Source organism: Pteronotus mesoamericanus, unplaced genomic scaffold (assembly GCF_021234165.1).
Source record: "Pteronotus mesoamericanus isolate MK-2021 breed Mesoamerican mustached bat unplaced genomic scaffold, CSHL_Meso_final contig_56, whole genome shotgun sequence".
Classification (NCBI taxonomy): Eukaryota; Metazoa; Chordata; class Mammalia; order Chiroptera; family Mormoopidae; genus Pteronotus; species Pteronotus mesoamericanus.
Window position 1 is genome coordinate 31,114,833 of NW_026555201.1, and position 20,430 is coordinate 31,135,262.

Here is a 20,430-nt window from a genome sequence, read left to right on the forward strand (position 1 = left end):
ACAAATACAAACTGAAATCCACACAACTAAGAAGATTCCTGAGAACAACAAAGTGAACTGGCATCCAAGCCCTATATTTTTTTTCTACTTTAATAAAGAGCAACATATTAACCATATAGTTACAAAGTTAAAGAATTACAAAATCCAACAAGTTCAAATTTCAAAACCAAGACAATGAAAAGCAGTTAAATAAAGAAAAAAGCATTTTAATGGGAAGCCCTAAGTATCAAGGTCTCAGGAGACTTGAGGGTAACAACCACAGTCTGATGGAAGACATTGTGAGACAGGCTGTAGAAAATGGTAGCAGCTGCAAGTTAAACTAAGGGAAATTTGTATGTGAAATTAGAAAGTCATTACTGTGTTAAAATTATTATTTTTTTCTCCTTGAAATTAAAAAATAACTAAGGAAATTTCTTCAGGTCATCTTTATTAACATTAAGACAGAAAAAGAAAATCTTTCAAAGGTTCACCTCTTTTAAACTCTAAACTTGTCTTTAGTCTTTAAGAAAATTCAGGAACTATATAAAAATTTTGACATTATTAAAATACATGTATATACAGGATAAAAATAAACACTTATTTTAAATATATGACTTCAATGAAACTGCAACCACCTGTTTGCAAAATCCAATAATTATGTCCTTGTTCACGTTATATTTGACCTCCCAGCAGTACATGAATTAGTTGATGACATCCCCTAGACATCATCATAGTTGATGACGTCTCCTAGAAACATTTTTTCAACCTGCTTTCCAGGCACCTTATGTTTTAGGTTCTCCTACTTTACTGGTCACTCCTTCTTAAAATCTTTTACTACATTCTCTTCTTCTGTTTGATTTCTCAAAGTTATAGAGCCTCAAGTTTCTGTCCCTGGTCTTCTATTCTATATAAAGTCCCTCTCTAGAAGATCTCAACTAGACTCAAGGCTTTAAATATCAATTATTTACAACTGACTCCTGAAATTATTGGGTTGGCCAAAATATACATTTGTTTTCTTATGTAAGATGGCTACAGTAGAGCTTAGTTTTCTTTCACTTCATTTGAAACAATTTTGTTAGACTGCATCATGACAGCTGTCATATCTGCATGCATCTAAAAAACACTTATCAAAATTGGTGGGGACCCAAGATGATGGATGAGTAAGTGAAAGCTACACTAACCTCCTCCCAGGACCAATCTGGAATTACAACTAAATTGTGGAGAAATCATTCTGAATAACCAACTGAACACTCACTGGAGAGAAGCCTTATAACTAAGGACAGACAGAAGAAACCACTTCATCACAATGGGACTGGTAAGGAGTGTAGAGAGGGCTCAAGAGGGTGGTGTGGGCTCCCATGGGTGGCAGCTGAAGTTCTGGAAGGATATTTCAGCAGCTAGGGAGCTCCCCCTAAAAAGTGTGAGGACTAAACAAGAAGCTGGGCTCCTCAGCCTACAGCACCAGAGCCAGATAACATCCAGCTGTGAAAAACAGCAGGGTTTCTGTCTACTAGGGAAAGATAGCTAAAGATGCAGAGACCCCCTTAAAGGGCCAATGCACAAAATTTTATTTACAGCCACTTACCTTGCACTCTGGCACAGGTAGGGCAGAGTGGACTAGAGGTACTTGAGGAGAGTCTGGGGTTGGTGGCTCTGGGGAGAGGACTGAAGGAACAACCACCAGGATTCCTGTGCTGAGTCATTATCCCTACCACAGAAGGCATCTCTCTCAGGCAGAGCACTCCCCTCTAAGTGGCATCAGCCTGAGGGAAAGCAACAGCCTCACCCACAGGAATTACTCTGCCCCACCCTGTGGTGTTTAAGCTGGGCTACTGGTTACAGTTTAAGGCTATATCATTGATTAGTTTAACAGCTAAGGCAGAAAATACAAAGAAGCAGCCAAAATGGGAAGACAAAGAAACAGACCCCAAATGAAAGAACAAGAGAATTCTCCAGAAGAAGAACTAGATGAAATGGAGGCAAGTAATTTATCAGATAGTTTAGAGTAATGATTATTGGGATACTCAACAGCATGAAAAAAAACACAGAAATTATAAAAAAGGACCAGTTAGAAATAAATAATACAATATCTGAAATAATAATAGTCTGGAATGAATAAATAGTAGGTTTGATGAAGCAGAAGATTGAATCAGTGATTTGAAAGACAAAGTACCAAAAAAACACCCAGGCATAGCAGGAAAAAGAAAAAAGAATTGAGAAAAATGAAGAGAGCTTAAGGGACAATATGGACAACATGAAGCATAACAACATCTGCATCATGGAAATACAAGAAGGAAAAGAAAGTGAGAGCAAGGATTGAGAAACTATTTGAAGAAATAATGACTGAAAACTTCCTTAATCTGGTGAAGGAAAAAAACACACGTCCAGGAAGCTCAGAGTCCCAGACAAGATGGACCCAAAGAGACCCACATGAAGACACAACATAATTAAAATTACAAGGCTTAAGACAAGGAGAGGATCCTAAAAACCACAAGAGAGAAGGAGGTAGTTACCTACAAGGGAGCACCAATTAGGCTGTCATCTGATTTCTCAACAGAAACATTTCAGGCCAGAGGGGAGTGGCATGAAATACTGACGATGATGAAAAGCAAGAACCTAAAACCAAGACTACTTTACCCAGCAAGACTATCCTTTAAAATCAAAAGAAATAAGGACCTTCCCAGGCAAGAAAAAAATTTAAGGAGTTTGTTAACACCAAACCTGTACTGCAACAAATGTTAAAGGGCTTTCTTTAGAAGAAAAGAAAGAAAAAAAAAAAACAGAGGAAAATCATATAACAATAAAATGGCACTAAATATGTATCTATAAATAATCACCTCAAATGTAAATGGCTTAAATGCTCCAGTCGAAATAAACTGGGTAGCTGAATGGATAAGAAAACAAGACCCATTTTTATGCTTCCTCCATCACACCCATCTTATTTTGAAAGATACACACAGACTAAAAGTAAAGGGATGGAAAAAAATATTCCATGCAAATGGAAAGGGGAAAAAAAGCCAGGGTACTAGTACTTGTGTCCAACAAAACTGACTTTAAAACCAAGGCTATAGTAAGAGACAAAGGACACTACATAATGATTCAGGGAACAATCCAACAAGAGGATATAACCCTAGTAAATCTTTACACAACCAAAATAGGACCACTTGAATATGTGAGGCAAATCTTGACAGACATAAAGGGAGAGACTGACAGAAATACAGGCGTAGTTGGGGATTTTAACACCCCATTGATTTCAATGGATAGATCTTCCAGACAGAAAATCAACAAGGAGATAAAAGCCTTAAATGACACCCTAGATCAAATGAATTTAATATTTCATTCAAGAGCATTGCACTCCAAAGCATCAGAATATACACACTTTTAAGTGCACATGGAACATTTTTTAAGATAGTTCACATGTTAGGACATAAACCAAGTCTCAATAAATTTAAGATTGAAATCATTAAAGCATCTTCTCTAACCACAATGCTATGAAACTAGAAATCAATCACAAGAAGAACACTGAAAAACACGCAAAGACATGGAAGTTAAATAACATGTTATTAAACAATAAATGGGTCTACAAGGAGGTCAGGGAAGAAATCAAAAGATACCTTAAACAAATGAAAATGAAGACACAACAATCCAAAATCTGTGGGACACTGGGAAAGCACACCTATGAGGGAAATTTATAGCAATACAGGCCTATCTAAAAAAAACAAAAAATAAAAACAAGAAAAAGCTCAAATAAATACTCCAACTTCAAACTTAAAGGAACTTGAATAAGAACAACAAGGCCTAAAGTGAGTAGAAAAAGGAAATAATATTATTAGAGTAGAAATGAAAAATATAGCGTAAAAAAAAAACATATAAAAGATCAGTGAATCCAAGAGCTGGTTCTTTGAAAAGATAAAGAAGATTGACAAACCTTTAACCAAACTCATCAAGAAAAAAAGAGAAAGGACCCAAGTAATTAAAATAGAAATGAAAGAGGGGAAATTACAACTGATATCAAAGAAATACAAAGGATTGTAAGAAAATATTATGGAAAACTATATGCCAACAAACCAGACAACCTGGACAAAATGGATAAATTTCTAGAAACATACAATCTTCCCAAACTAAATCTGGAAGAATCAATGAATCTGAATAGACAGATTACATCTAGTGAAATTGAAGCAGTAATCAAAAACCTCCCAACAAACAAAGCCCTGGACCAGATGGCTTCACAGGTGAATTTTACCAAACATTCAAAGAAGAACTAACACCTCTGCTTCTCAAACTATTACATAAAATTCAAGAGAATAGAAGGTTTCCAAATTCATTTTCTGAGGCCAGCATCATCTTAATTCCAAAACCAGATAAAGACTACAACGAAATAAAATTATAGGCCAATATCCCTGATGAACATATTACACTAAAACCTTCAACAAAATATTAGCAAATCGAATACATCAATGCACCAAGAAGATCATACACCATGATCAAGTGGGATTTATTCTGGGAATGCAAGGTTGGTACAACATTCGCAAATCAATAAATGTGATTCACCACATAAACACAATGAAGGGTAAAAACCACATGATCATATCATAGAGGTAGAAAAAGCATTTGATAGAATCCAGCACATATTTATGATAAAAACTCAGCAAAGTGGGAATAGAGGGAACATAACTCCACATAATAAAGCACATATATGACAAACCCACTGCCAGCATCATACTAAATGGACAAAAACTATAAGCATTCCCCTTAAGTAAGAAACAAGACAGGCATGTCTGTTGTACTTCTCTTATTCAACATAGTACCAGAAGTCCTAGCACCAGCAATCAGACAGGAAGAAGAAATAAAGGCATCCAAATAGGAAAGGAAGAAGTAAAACTGTCATTATTTGCAGATGACATAATACTGTACATAGAAAATCCCAATGATTCCACCAAGAAACTACTAGAACTGATAAATGAATTCAGCAAAACAGCAGAATATGAAATTAATGTCCAGAAATTAATTTCATTATTATATGCCAATAACGAACTAACAGAAAGGGAAATTAAGAAAACAATCCTGTTCACAATTGCTATAAAAAGAATAAAATATCTAGGAATAATCCTAATTAAGGATGTAAAAGACCTGTACAAGAAAATTATAAGACACTGAAGAAAAAGAAGAAGATAAAAATAAGTGGAAGCACATACTGTGTTCATGGATAGGAAGAATTAACATCATTAAAATGCAATATCCAAAGCAATCTATAGATTCAATGCAATTCCAATTAAGATTCCAATAACATATTTCACAGAACTAGAACAAATATTTCAAAACTTTATATGGAACCACAAAGGTTCCACATAGCAACAGCAATCTGAGGAAGAAGAACAAATTGGAGGAATCATGCTGCCTGTTACCAAACTATACTATATAGCCATAGTGATCAAACAGCATGGTACTGGTATTAAAAACAGACACAAAGATCAATGGAACAGAATAGAAATCCCAGAAATATACCCACACATTTATAGTCAATTAATATTCTACAGATGATGCAAACAAAAACAATGGACTAAAGATAGTTTATTCAATAAATGGCGCTGAGAGAACTGGATAGATACATGCAGGAAAATGAATCTAGATGACCTTTTTACACCATGCACAAGAGTAAATTCAAAATGGATCAGGTCCAAAACCATAAAAATCATAGAAGAGAACATAGGCAGTAAAATCTTGGACATTTCCCATAGAAACTTTTTATTGGATATCTCTCCCCAGGAAAGAGAAATAAAAGAAAAAATTAAAAATGGGACTATATCAAACTAAAAAGTTTTTTGACAGCAATGGAAATCATCAACAAAATAAAAAGACAACCACTGAATGGCAGAACATATTCACTGATACATCTGGTAAGGGGTTAATATCAGAAATGTATACAGAACTTACAAAAATCAACACAAAAAAAAATTAAAAAATGGTCAGAGTACCTAAACAGGCACTTCTCCAAAGAGGACATACAGATGGCCAATAGACATATGTCAAGATGCTCAATGTCACTAATCAGAGAAATGCAAATTAAAACCACAATGAGACATCATCTTACACCTATCACAATGGCTATTGTCAATAATCAACAAACGACAAGTGCTAGTGCCAGTAAGAATGTGGAGAAAGGGGAACCCTTTTGCACTGCTGTTGGGAATGCAGATTGGTGCAGCCACAGTGGCAAGCAATATGGAGATACCTCAAAAAATTAAAAATGGATCTGCCTTTGACTCAGTGATCCCACTTCTGGGAATATATCTGAAGGAAGCCAAAAGACTAATTTGGAAGATCATAAGCACCCCTATGTCATTGGAGCGTTATTTGCAATCACCAAAATGTGGAAGCAGCCCAAGTGCCCATCAGTAGATGAGCGGATAAAACAACTATGGGACTTTCACACAATGGACTACCACTCAGCCATAAGAGAGAAGAAAGTTTTACCCTTTGTAACAATATGAATGGACCTGGAGAACGTTATGCTAAGTGAAATCAGCCAGTCAGAGAAAGACAAATACCATATGATTTCACTCATACGTGAAATCTAATGAGCAAACTGAATGAACAAGGGAAATGGGACAGACTCACAGATGAAGAACAGGATGACAGCTGGTGGGAGGGGGGCAGTAAGGGGGTAGAGGACTGATCAGAAATGAAGAAGGATTCAAAGACATGGACAACAGTGTGGTGATTGTTGGGGGATTATAAGGCAACTAAATAATAATAGGAAAAAATACAGTAAAGATTATAGTTGATTCAAAAAAATTGAATGTGCAGCCATTTTATTACTGAAGATGGAAGAAGATAACACAAGATTTTTGGCATATTATGCTTTATTATGTCAAGAAAGGTAAAACTGCAACTGAGATGCACAAAAAAGATTTGTACAGTGCATGGAGAAGGTGCTCTGACTGATAGAACATGCCAAAAGTGGTTTGCAAAGTTTCTTGGTATTAGTGACATTTTGGCCAAATAATTCTCTGCTGTGGGGCTGTCTTATGCATTGAAAGATGTTTAGTAGCACCGCTGGCCCCCACCCACTAGAAGCCAATAGTGGGACATAGCCAACATTATCCAAATAATATATCAAAATACCCAAATCAATGAAGTTATTGGTGAAAATAAAAATGTGTCTTTTACTTTATGGGAAAAACTAAATGGACTTTTTGGCCAAACCGGTATTTCAAAAATTTGTATGGAACCACAAAAGGCCCTGAATAGGAACAGCGACCCTGAGAAAGAATAAAGTCAGAGGAATCATGCTACCTAATATCAAATTACCAGGATACTATAAGGCCATAGTAATCAAAGCAGCATGGTACTGGCATAAAAACAGACACACAGATCAATGGAACAGGATAGAGAGCCCAGGAATAAACTCATACTTCTATAGTCAATTAATATACTTCTATAGTCAATTAATATTTGACAGAGGAAGCAAGCACATACAATGGGCTAAATATAGTTTGCCCAATAAATGGTACTGGGAAAGTTGGGCAGATACATGCAGAAAAATGAAACTAGGCCAGCTTCTTTCACCACACACACAAGAATAAATTCAAAGTGGCTAAAGACTTAAATGTTAGACCCCAAATCATAAAATTCCTAAAAACAAACATAGGCAGTAAATTCTTGGACATTGCTTGAAGCAGTATTTTTTTCTGATATATCTCCACAGGCAGGGGAAATACAAAAAAAAAATATTATGGGACTACATCAAACTAAAAAAAATTTGTATGGCAAAGGAAACCATCAACAAAATTAAGAGACAACCCATTGAATGGGAGAAGATATTCACAGATTTATCTGATAAGGTGTTAATATCCAACATATATAAAGAACTTATAAAGTTCAACATCAGAAAATCATACAAAACCATCCACTTCTAACTCTTTAGTTCATGCCATCATCACGTACTGTCCAAACTACTGCAGTAGTTTTTCAATGCTTTCCTTGCTTGTTCATTTATCTCCCTTTAGTCAGACTTGTACCACTCTCTGCTCAAAAGTCTCCAATCTATTCTAAATGTTCGTCAAACAAAATATATCATTCTTTGTTATATTATAATCTACCAGTTTACATCTATATGCTTTGATTCCTGTCTACTTCTCTGAGCTCATCTCATATTATGTTTCTTCTCTCCCACTATACTTAACCTCTACTGGTCTTCTCTTTTTTGAAAATACCAAGCTGCTCTAGCCTTAAAGTCTTTGCACAAGTTGTCTCCCCTGACCTTTGTATGGACAGCTCTTGTACTCCATGAATCAGCACAAATCTCTTCAGAGAGGCTTCTTCAATGCCCAATCTTTAGTAAGACTCTGTCCATCCCTGTCATTCACATCACCCTGTTTAGTATGTTTCCCCAAGAAGTGTAAGCTCTATGAGAACAGGTTCCTTGTCTGTTCATGTCTGTATGTCCAACACCCAGAATTGTGCGATGGCATAAAATAGGTGCCTAGTAATATTTCTTGAGTAAATGAATGACAAATAGATTTGAGGTGGAAAAGCCTCAATGTTTATTAAGAGGCTTTCGTGATGGCCCAAATAAGAGAAAAAGAAATCCTGGACTAAGACTGTGGCAGTGGGATATTAAAAGAGGATGGATAGAGAACAAGGAGGCAGACGGCCAGAAGGCAGTGCTGACTGGCTATGGAGAAAAATGGGTTGATCTCCCCACCCATTAACAGGTAACATCCCATGTTACCTCTCTTTTATTTCCTGTAATTTAGATTTTTTTTATGGTGAAGAATTTCTCAACATCTTTTTTTATGTTGAAGGCTATATATGCATATGTATACATATATCTAGTGTTCTTTCTCTTTAATAACTTTTATGGCTCTCAACTAAGCCTCTGCAAAGTCTCAACAATGACTACAATGGTCCTTCAGGCTTATTTGGGGCTTCATTATCTTTACTCTGACAGAATGATTCATTAATTCATTTTTTAAAAATTGTGTGGTAGCTTATTTGTGAAGAGACACAGTTCTCTAACTCTGAGGAACTCAAATCTGTCAGTGGGATAGTTAAATTATTAAAAATAAAAAATTTTAAGAAACACCCTGGACAGTGTGGCTCAGTTGGTTGGAGCGTCGGTCTCATACACCTAAAAGCTGCAGGTTCAATTTCCACTCAAGGCACACGCCTAGATTGTGGGTTTGGATGCTGGTTGGGGCACATAAGAGAGGCAACTGATCAGTATTTCTCTTGTATCAATGTTTCCCTCCCTCCCTTTCCCTCTCTAGGATCTGTGAGCATGTCCTCTGATGAGGATAAAAAAATTTTTTTAAACAGCTCAAGAGAACAGTTTGAAAATTGCTTTAATAGCAGTAAACCCAAAGCCCCAAAAGAGAATGCAGAAGGGTTAGTCATTTATAATTTATTCTTCCCAAACTGTAAGTTTTTTCTCTAAAAAACCCCCACACTTTCTGAATGTGTTTTTAGGTCTGAACACATTTCTCCTTTATTAAAAACCTTTTGTCCTCCTATATTAAAAATGTGAAGTGGCAACAATTATATATATCAACTGTGATCTAATTTCATCTAATTTTTGGCTTTATCTCTCCTCACCTCTCCACTTACCATGCACTCCAATAGCTAATGTTCTAAACGACATTTTTCAAGTTTTGCAAACTTTGTTAGTATTAGTTCCTGTTTTTGAAATGCCTGACTTCCACTTTTTTAAACCTTCCAAAATTATAATAATTGTTTTTAAAGGCCTAGCTCTAATGCTAGCTCCATTAGAAAGGCAGTCAAAATTTTTACTAAATTCCAACTTTTCTTATATTTCTCCCTAAGTTATTGTTTCATTCTCATTTATTACAGTTTTTTCTTTACATACCTGCTTCCTCACTAAATTAGTTGAGAGTAGGAGGTCATATCCTATTCATTCTGTGTTCCCACATTAGGTTTTGCATAAAGTGGGTACAGTAACTGCTGACTTACAACCGGCTTACTGGATCCTTGATCGATGGCTCCCAAACAATCATATATATATATATGATTACATATAAATTTAGGTATGTGTGTGATTATGTAATAATTATATGTAAATCAAAAATAGGATTAGATATAAATATATACATATAAAATATATGTGTGTATGTGTTTTATGTATGTGTACATATATACAATATACACCTACACCCATTTAAACATTATCCTTGGTTTTCCTATTTCACTGTGGACCAGTGATAACTTTGTCACAGAGCATCACACTAACCTACCATGCTCACTGATACTCTGAGGTCATAGTTTGCTAAACTTCCATGTAATATCCAACAACTATTTTGCTCCCATATTGCACTGGGCACAGTATTAGGTGCTTTGAATACATTATCTCAATCATTGCAACAATTCTATGACCCCATTTTATTCAACTCAGAAAAACAAATCACTTTCCTGTGAGCATAAACCTAATGTATGTTACATAAAATTTAAATTCAGTTTTGCCTAGCTCCAAAATTTACCTTCTTTCCATGACAGTACATTCCTCCTCAATAAAACCTGACTAATTCTTGCCTTTCAATGATTCTCCAGTTATTCTAAATTCAAAGTCTAATTTCCAGAGACTAACTATCCACCCAATACTCCCCAAAATACTGTCCTTCCCAAAGTTAAAAAGTGTGTTCCTTATTCTGGCATCCATACACTAACATAAGTGAACTACTGCTATGGCTGAATGTTTGCCACTCCCAAATTCGTATGTTGAAACACTAATCCCTAGTATGATGGTATTTGGAGGCGGTGCCTTTGAGAGGTCGCTAGGTCATGAGAGTGGAGCCCTCATGGTCTTCATAAAAAGAAACATAAGAGAGATATTCATTCTCATTCTCTCTCTCTTTCTCCCTCTCTCTCCACACCCCCCCCCCATATTGAGGTTATAGTGAGAAGGCTGTTGAGACAAATCAGAATATGGGCCTTCACCAGAAACTGGGTATGTCATATTTGTTTTGGACTCCCCAGCCTCCAGAACTGTGAGAAATAAAGGTTTAGTGTTCAAGCCACCCAGTCTGTGGTATTTTTGCCATAGCAGTCTGAACTAAAACAACTACCAATAAGAATATTTCCTATTGATCTAGTAAAACCATGCAAAATATAGGCAATATACTTTCACCATAAATATGAAAAAAATTTTATTATAACCAATAATTTAATGTAAAAAGAAAGCATGCTAAAAGTGTTTTTTAAATTAATCAGTTATGATTCTATAAAAATGAAGATCTGGGGAACACTTGGATATGAGTATAATAGATTTTGAAAAAAAAATGACCAAGATATCAAAGCGTGCGACAAAATATGTATTGTGATAATTACATCCTGACCTGTGACTATATATAACAACACACAAAAAGGATAGAAAAATTTGTCTACTCTTGTTCGTATTACTAGAAAATTACTCTTTTATAAAGTGGCATAATAATAATAATTATAAAAATGGTAATCAATGTAAAATATATATTTATAGAATTCATATTTTTATCACAACTATTTCTTAATGACATGACATATTTTGTTTGTTCTACATAGTAGGAACTTTACTTCTCTATTCTCCATGGAACACTTAATATGCATATACCAAAAGTGGGGAAACATTCACTTTGTTCAAATATCAGGTATGGTCCATTTTTATCATCTCTTGATCTGGACAGGTATTAAAACATTTAAAATGAAAATAGAGGCTTAATAATAAATTAGAATAGGTTTAGAAATGAAAAGATGACAGTTTAAGATATCAAATAATTTATAACTACATAAACTCTACACTACTGAGTTCTTTAAAATATCCAATTTTGTGATATTTGTTCTTATTTTCCCTTAATAAAAAATTCCTTTAAAATGGTATAATATATTAGACCTTGAGAGCTTGTTTGGAAGTTCTAGCAGGGAGTGCAGCTACTCATATACCCTTGACCGAAGACTGGTGCTCTCCTCTAGTTGGGAAGGTCACCCTCTTCGACCAAGCATGCAGCTTCAGGAGGGATGCACATGGATCAGCGAGGCAGGACGGGGACACCCACCTAGCAAGCCAGATCAGCATAATCAACCCTGGCAATCAATGGGGTGACAGATGTCACAGCCAGATTGCCCTCACAGCCTAAAGTGTTCTAATACATTAGAAATGTTGTATTAAGCATTTCCTTAATAAGAGTTATATGTTATTTTACAAAAAGATCATTTTATGTCTATTAGACAAATGACTAGTTCTAGAATTTCAAATAAGAATTATCTGAAAATGGTTATAGCAAGTGAGAATCTGGACTTAGATTTTTTTTTCCATTTTTCTTTTTTCTTGAACTTATTGGAGTGACATTGATTAATAAAATTATATAGGTTTCAAGTGTACAATTCTATAATACATCATCTGTATATTGTATGGTGTATTTACTACCACAAGTCAAGTCTCCTTCTATCAACATTTAACCCCCGATACCATCTCTATATCCCCCACTCCTTTTCCCTCTGGTAATCACCATACTGTTGTCCGTGTGGAGTTACGTCAAAAAATTAAAAGTGGAACTGCCTTATGACCCAGAGATTCCCCACCTTGGAATATATCTGAAGAAACCCAAAACACTAATTTGAAAGAATATACGCACCCCTCTGTTCATTGCGGTGTTATTTACAATAGTCAAGATTTGGAATCAGCCCAAGCAGCCATCAGTAGGTAAGTAAATAAAAAAGTTGTGGTACATTTACATAATGGGATACTACTTGGCCATAAAAAAGATGGACTTAGATATTTAAACATATCATTAAGTACTTTTATATATTTAACTTAGAAATACATTAAGCATATACAAATTTTCTTTGTTGCAGCTCATTTGTTTAATTATTATATTATCTTAATTATAAAGTTTTTCTTCCCATAAAAGTAAACAAACATATCACTACCTTCTGTGAAAGAGCAGTTTTAACTTCTCCTTTGAGTGCTTCAATTTGCTTTTTCTTCTGTTCAGTCAATTGCTTTAGCTCATTTATGGTCTCCTGAAGTTGTTGTTCTTCTTTTTCCTTTTGTTTTAAATTATTCTGGGCCTGTATGAGTTGTCCCTGCATTGAATTGACTTCCACCTTCAACTGATGAGAAGTCTAAAACAAAATAAAATGTTTAGCATTCATTTTATTCATCAAACATACATTTACTGAGTACAACATGCCAGCCACTATTCTAGGTAGAAACTACTGAGCCTATCAGCCACAGGTAATCAGTAGTAAAACAAAACAAAACAAAACAAAAGCAAAACAAAATCCCTACTTCCTTGGAACTTACATAATTGACCCTGTTCCCTATTAGATGACATACTGGATTAATCTTCAATATTTGTTTAATCCTAACTTTCTTTTAAATTTATGATTATGTATTTGGATAGAGCTTGAAATGAACTAGACTAGCATTCCCCTGTGTCATAGAAAATAAAAACATCAACATCAATCTTTAGATTGCTAGAATGTCTAATGTCTTTCTAGAATATTCTCAAAATGCTAACTGAGACTGCTGTCCATGGTTAATCAGAAAGAATAACTCTATACTAACTATGATAGAAACTAAAATCACCTTTGGCAAATATGTTGAGTATCTGCCTGATGACACTAAACTATACCATTCAATAATTTCCTTATTTAGAGGAGTGGGACACATTTTGCTACTACCTTGCTTTTACAAATTACTAGCATATATTTCTATTCAAAATTAGATATACAGAAGTCATACTGAGGTTCCTCTGTGGCCAAAGTGAACTACCGCTATCTCCCACCCTTCTAACCAAAGTCGTGTTTTCATGTTCTATGTATATTTCATTAAGAACCTAATTTGAGCATTTGAACATATTCAAAGTTACAATACTTTTTTTAAAAGGTCTCAGTACTACGGACAGATGCTTCAGCTATTTCCATCACAAAGGAAAACATTTTCTGTGTTAAACAGAAGTCAGGTAATGTAACAATAATGACTATACTATGATAAACAATAATAAAATAATAGCTAACATTGAGCATTTATTTTGTTCTAAGTACTTTAAAATATATTAAACCACTTATTTCTCTCAATAACCCCATGACACAGATTCTATTATTAGCCCCACTGTACTGCTGAGGAAACTGGAGCAAAGAGAGATTTAAGTAACCTGCCTAAAACAAGGCAAGAGAGCATGGCTAATAACTGGCATAGCCAGTAAATATTTCTGGACAATCTGGACTCAGGACTTGGCCACCAAGCCAACATAATTTCATATTAAAGACTTGTCAGCAATAGGTCTTGCTGCATTATCAAGTCGGATCTCTAGAAAGCTGCATGTCTGAATGCTAGTTGCTAGAGGTGTGTCTTCAGAATATAAGAACTATATATTAAAACTTTTTATTTATTCATTTGCTTGTTTGTTCTTGACAGAGAGCAACTGAAGCATTAACCATATAAAAAAATCTCTTGATCGTTATTCAACCATTAACAAATATATCATTAATACAAATGTCCGTGAAATAAAGAGCCTTTAAAAGGTCATTTCTATGGAAAGTCTATAAAGATATTTCCAACCACAATAATGTTCCTTAATTTAGATTATCTAATGATAAATCAATAGTTAGTTGACTCAATTTGCCATCTTTATTCATTGTAATCCTCAATGTTGGGCCTTTTATTATATACTAAAGTTTTTTTAGTATTAGGTAGAACATAAATTATAGTTTGAAAATATGTATATATGGTTCATTATATTTCAGAGAAATAAAACTTCCTTTGACTTAAGCATCAGTGTGAAAATATTTTTAAAATATAAATACCTTTTATACTTTACATATTTTATATTATAAAAAAATATTACCTCCTTCTCTTTTTCAAGTGACTTTTTCAGTTCATTCTGTTCCTTAAGTGTGCTTTCCATCTGGACTTGGAATTGGTGTTTCAATTCTTTGCAAGTTTTTTCCTAAAAAAATGAAAACTACATTATGCAGAAAATATTTGTAGTAAGTTTAAGAAGTTTGGTTTATAAACTTAGAAAGATTCACACAAAGAAATAAACTAAAATCACTGATGGTTTGAGATGGGATAGAATCTTTCACTTCAATTACAAAAACAAGCAAATATTATAGCAGTAAAGGGAGAGACAGGAAAAGGCTGAGTTTCTATTATCAACCAACAGTCACAGTAAGTATTTTAGATAATATTTAGACAATATTTTAGAAGACTTTCATGTCACAAAATTAATTATAATTAACTTGTCATGCAATTTTAGAAGTAGAATAATGGACTTCAAAAATGGAAGCAAGAGATTTTTTTTAACAGAAAGTATTTAAATAATAAATAAAAAATAATCACAATTTAAGAGGGAAACTGTACTGATAAAAGATGTTTTTACCAAACAGAAAGGAATGTATAGGTAACATACTAACATTATATCTTCTTTATACTACTAAATACTTTTCCTTACCTTAGTACTGAGAACCAAAGGATTTTACTTTCACTGTTACTTTGTTATGCTGAGTTAAAATATTTCTGAGAATACATTCCTCTTTAAGCATTTTGAGACTGTAAGACTTTTTAAATCTGTAGTTTACATAGGTTTTATGGTATCTCTAAGACATGGATTAGCAAGAATTTTAGAATATTCAATAAATATTAGAAAGTTTATAGTACCAGAATTAATAGAGTCATCAAGATCTTTCTAGATTTCTTTCTTTTCTCTTTCTCAGACATGTGAATAACATTTCAACTAGTAGCTACACTGTCTGTGGAAATGTCCCTGAGAAAAACCTGCTGCAGTCTCTCCCAAACCTCACATCACACTACCAACCGGGTAAGATGGTATATTCAACTAAAAATTCCCTGGGTCTCTGGCAAATTACACATGCACATGCCAATATCTTTTTCAGTTAAGCAATCCCAATTCCTTTCCTCAGAAGGACTATTCAAGTTATTTAAATGTAGGATTAAAAGGCAACAGTGAATTAAGTAGAAAAATCATTACATTTTAATTAAAAATCACTTCTACCTAAGAAAGTAAATATAAACAACGAACCAAATCTGATACGGCAGCCAGTCCTTTCTGATTTTCCTTTTCAAATTCAATTTTGGAGTTCTTCAAAGAATCAGAAACTTTTGATAATTTATCTTTTGTTTCAGAAAGCTCTACCATTAGAGTTTCTTTCTCCATCTTCACTTTTTGTAGTTCTGTTACTGCTGTTTGAATTTTGTTACTCAATTCCTTGTGCTGCATCTTTGAATCTTGACTCAAATTTTCAATTTCTTTTTTAAGAATTACTTTTTCTTCCTCTTCCTTGGTAAGCATTTGCTTAATATTTTCAAGGGCTTCAGATTTTTTCTGTAGGTCCAACTTTGTACTAGATACTCTAAATAGTCAAAAGAAAACATTTTTAAAAATAATGCATAATTTACCATCCCTAATTTACCACTCAAAATTAATAAGTTATTATTGGGTTTTAAAACTTTCTTTTGTAGTTAAGAAGTAACAAAGAAAAGAGCAATTTAATGTCATAAAGCCACACAATCAAAATGTGACCACTGGACAGATAAAGATGATTTTCCTCAAGTCAAACAAGACGGTAGGTAAAGCCAAGAACATCTAAGCCTCCTGACTTAATTCAGTCTTGTCCACCACAACCGATCCAAAGAAAACACCTGCATGTAACAGACCCTCTAGTATAAAATATCTGGAAAAGTTTTTCCATGCACCCTTAAGAACCTATTTATTGTATTATCCTGCAAGTACATAGAGAACTTTGCTTCTTTCCTTTAAAACATAAAACATATAATGTGTTTGATAGTCCTTAAACTTCAAAACACTTAAGGTTAACCCAGGAAAAAATAAATTAAAAAAACAAATATTTCATTTTAAACAAAGAGGAAAGACAAAAGATGCACTTTAATTGTAGCGTTTAGCAGATTATACAAGAGATGTTATCATTTGTCCCTTAACGTAAGTTTTCTACCCCTGATTAAATAAACTACAATAATGAGGAAATGCAGATACAACTTTAGGAAAATTAAAGACTTATTTTGATAAAAGAAATGAATTTTATACACATACACACACATACACACACACTATGCACCAAAATACACATATTAAATATCAACAATTCTCTAAAATGAAAATAAAACGAAATGCCCAGTAATATTTTTTGAATGCAGACTATTTCCAATGTACTTTATAATCATTATAAACTGAATACTATGTTAAAGAGAGATTGTAAAAGATGTACTAGCCACATATTTGAGGTGAAGTGGGGTATGGATACAATACCAGAACCTTGAACTTTTCCAACATTTAGTCCCAGAAACTTACTTTTACTTTCTTAAAAAAGCTAATGATGAAGTTAAGTATACTTATAGGATATTGCACCTCACTGATTTTAAAGATCAAAATAGAAAAGTCATTATAGTAATATTATTTAACCATTTTAATAAAGTTAAAAATCTCAATTTAAAAAAACCTGTAAAATTAGGAGTTGAGACATATTTATTTACTATGCTACTGAACTTTTCCATAAATAATTATTATAAAATAAGATTATATTAAAAAAAATAAGGTAAAGAGACATGAAGGCTTACAGTCATTGTAAAACTGTTCATTTCTTTTTAATAAATAAATCTACAATCATTGGTGGAAACTTTAACACCCTTTCCTTAGAAACTGATAGAATAACCAGAGGAAAAAAACTGGCAAGATGATAGAAGATTAGAAGAGCATTATCAACCACCTTGACCCAACTGAGATTTACAGAACACTTTACCCAAAAACAGAGTACACATATGTGCGCATGAAAATTATCCAAGACAAACCATATATTGGGCCATAAGTAAAACAGTTTGAAAAGTCTCAAATTTACATACTATTAGAAATCAATAACATAAGAAAATAAACTCTAATATTAGAAAGTAAAAAACAAATATATGTCTAAATCACCCAAGCATAAAAGAAGAAATCACAAAGGATATTAGAAAATACATTAAACTACACTGTAACAAAAATATATTGTGTACAATGTGAGCTGAAGAGAAAGAGCTGGGTATGTAGATGCTGATGGGTTTTGAGAAAGGGAAGCCCTGGACCTGATTATTTAGGATGAGCCCTGGGATCAGGAGGGAGATTTGGTCAAATCCCAGATATATTTATCCAGCTCTCCATTTCTAGTACTCTACACATAAGAAATGTTTATATAAAGTACATAGGCAAAAATTATTTCAGTACTAAAATGTTTTCCTACCGCAATATGATGTAGAAGCCTCTAACTGAGTTCTGAACCATGAGAATAGAACACAGAATGGAAATGTGTCCATTTCCACTGAGCACACTAAAAAGGAAAAGAAACTATAGGCCCACGGGGTGTTGGGAAAGAGAAGCAAGAACCAAAACAGAGGTGATCTCCACAAACCAATGACTGGGTTCCAGGAGTAAAGAACTATTCACCTAGTGATATATAGGATCAGATGTGTTCCCCAAATACCATGGCATTGGAAACTATGATGCTAACAGTGAGAAGAAACACTATATGAGGCACAAAATGTAGCTATGTCCTCAAATTCAAACTTTCAGGACCCAATTTAGATGTGAGAACAAGAAATTTTTCAACCCACAGCCAACATCATACTCAATGGTCAAAACCTTCAAGCTTTCCCTTAAGATCAGGAACAAGAAAGGGATGTTCAATTTCATTACTCTTATCCAACAAAATACTGGAAGTTCTAGCCACAGGAATCAGAAAAAAAGAAGAAATAAAAGGCATCCAAATTAGAAAGGAAGTGCCTGGTTTCAGGGACTGCAGCCTTGCTGACAGGCGAAAGGGCCCCAAGGCTGGACCTAAGCAAGGAGGCCTTAGGAAAATGGGCCACTGAGGGGACAAAACTGGTCTCCCTGGTGCGGGCTTTGCCTCTGCCTCCCTCACATCACCCTGTCTGGCTCCAGAGGATGGCTGGTTAGTCAATGACGGGTAAGACCCCTCGATGGCGGGGGCAACCTAGGACAGGCACAGTAGCATGGGGGCCATCAGGGAAGGACTTGGGGGACATGGAGAAAGGGCAAAAGACCCTCAACCCTCGGTTTTGTCATGGCTGGAGTCCTCATTCTATCTGAAAGCAGTCTCCTTATCTCTTGGCTGCTCTGCCCACCACCTGACCCGGTCGGTGAAACAATACTAAAGGCAGGTACAGCCCTAAACTGGATCAGGTGGTTCCTGGGGACATTTCGGCCTGGAAAAGGAATGTATTAAAACCTATGAAACTTACTTTGCTAAGAATGCCCTCAAGTTAATAAGTACTGATGTTTGGGGTCTGAGCATAGAATGTGATCAGTTTCCCAGGTTTCAGGGCTGAATGGGCGCCACGCTATCTACCAGACCCTGACCTGAGGCAAATCTCTGTGTTCCTTCAATCATAACCTTTTGACATAGATTGATGATCTTTGCATGCATGCTGTATACCCCTGCGCATATTGTTTTCAATAAAAGCCACTTCAAGAGAAAGGCTCAGGGCATTCTCCACTAGAGGGAATTGCCACCCCCTTTTCCTGGCAGACCAAGAGTGTCTAGAACAATTTATTTTCTCATCGGTGGCGACCCATGGGGGACTTCGTGGGACGGGGTCCCCTCCATCAAGGAAGAAGTAAAACTCATTATTTGCAGACAACATGATGCTATATATAGGAACCCTAAAGTTCCACCAAAAAACTAAGAACTGATAAATGAATTCAATAAAGCAGCAGGTTACAAAATAAATATCCAGAAATCAGTTACATTTTTATCTACCAATAATGAACTATCAGAAAGGGAAATTAAGAAAAAAATCCCATTCACAATTGCTTCAAAGAAAAATTAAATGTCTAAGAATAAATTTAACCAAGGATGTAAAATATTGCTCTTTCTTAATAGCCTTTTTTAATAGCAACCTGATTGCTCTTAGGTGATTATATCTAAACACCCCTCTATTTTTTAATTTACATTAACTTTTATAAGTTGGTGAACAACGCAAAACAATGGTTTTTAACCCAAAGAAATTAGTACCACATTACTGTTGATAACTCAAATTTTCAGTCCTTTCTAGTGAAGGTAAATTTAACCATATTATGATGGTTTTATTTTTTTCATTCACATTAATATCAGCTGTTTATAGAATCAATGCAAATATTTACTAAATCTTTAAGCACCGTGTTAACAAAATTAAAATTTAAAAAGTTGTAATATTCAGTTATAATCCTCCCCCTTAAGTAGTTAAGCTTACATTTCTTTCTCCATTGCTAGTTGTTTAGTCAATTCTGTGCCTCTAAGCTCTAAATCTGTGTTCAGCTGTCTTTGCTGTTGCAGATCCTGCAAAGCTTGCTCCTTGCTTGCTTTAACTTCAAGAATATCAGCTTCTAGTTTCTATGGAAAAAAATAATATAGTAACCATTTTAATGTCAAAAATTATTTTAAATATTA

General features: G+C 34.4%; 1 protein-coding gene across 2 annotated transcripts in view; it reads right to left on the reverse strand.

The window, feature by feature from the left end:
* EEA1 (early endosome antigen 1) overlaps positions 1-20,430 on the reverse strand; it is a 128,210-nt gene that overhangs the window by 16,613 nt on the left and 91,167 nt on the right. For both annotated transcript variants that reach the window (XM_054580198.1, XM_054580197.1), the window contains 4 exons: positions 20,234-20,373; positions 16,017-16,347; positions 14,823-14,924; positions 12,901-13,095 (listed from right to left, as the gene is read on the reverse strand). In XM_054580198.1, the coding sequence (XP_054436173.1) occupies positions 12,901-13,095; positions 14,823-14,924; positions 16,017-16,347; positions 20,234-20,373 (768 nt within the window). The remainder of the gene's footprint in view (positions 1-12,900; positions 13,096-14,822; positions 14,925-16,016; positions 16,348-20,233; positions 20,374-20,430) is intronic.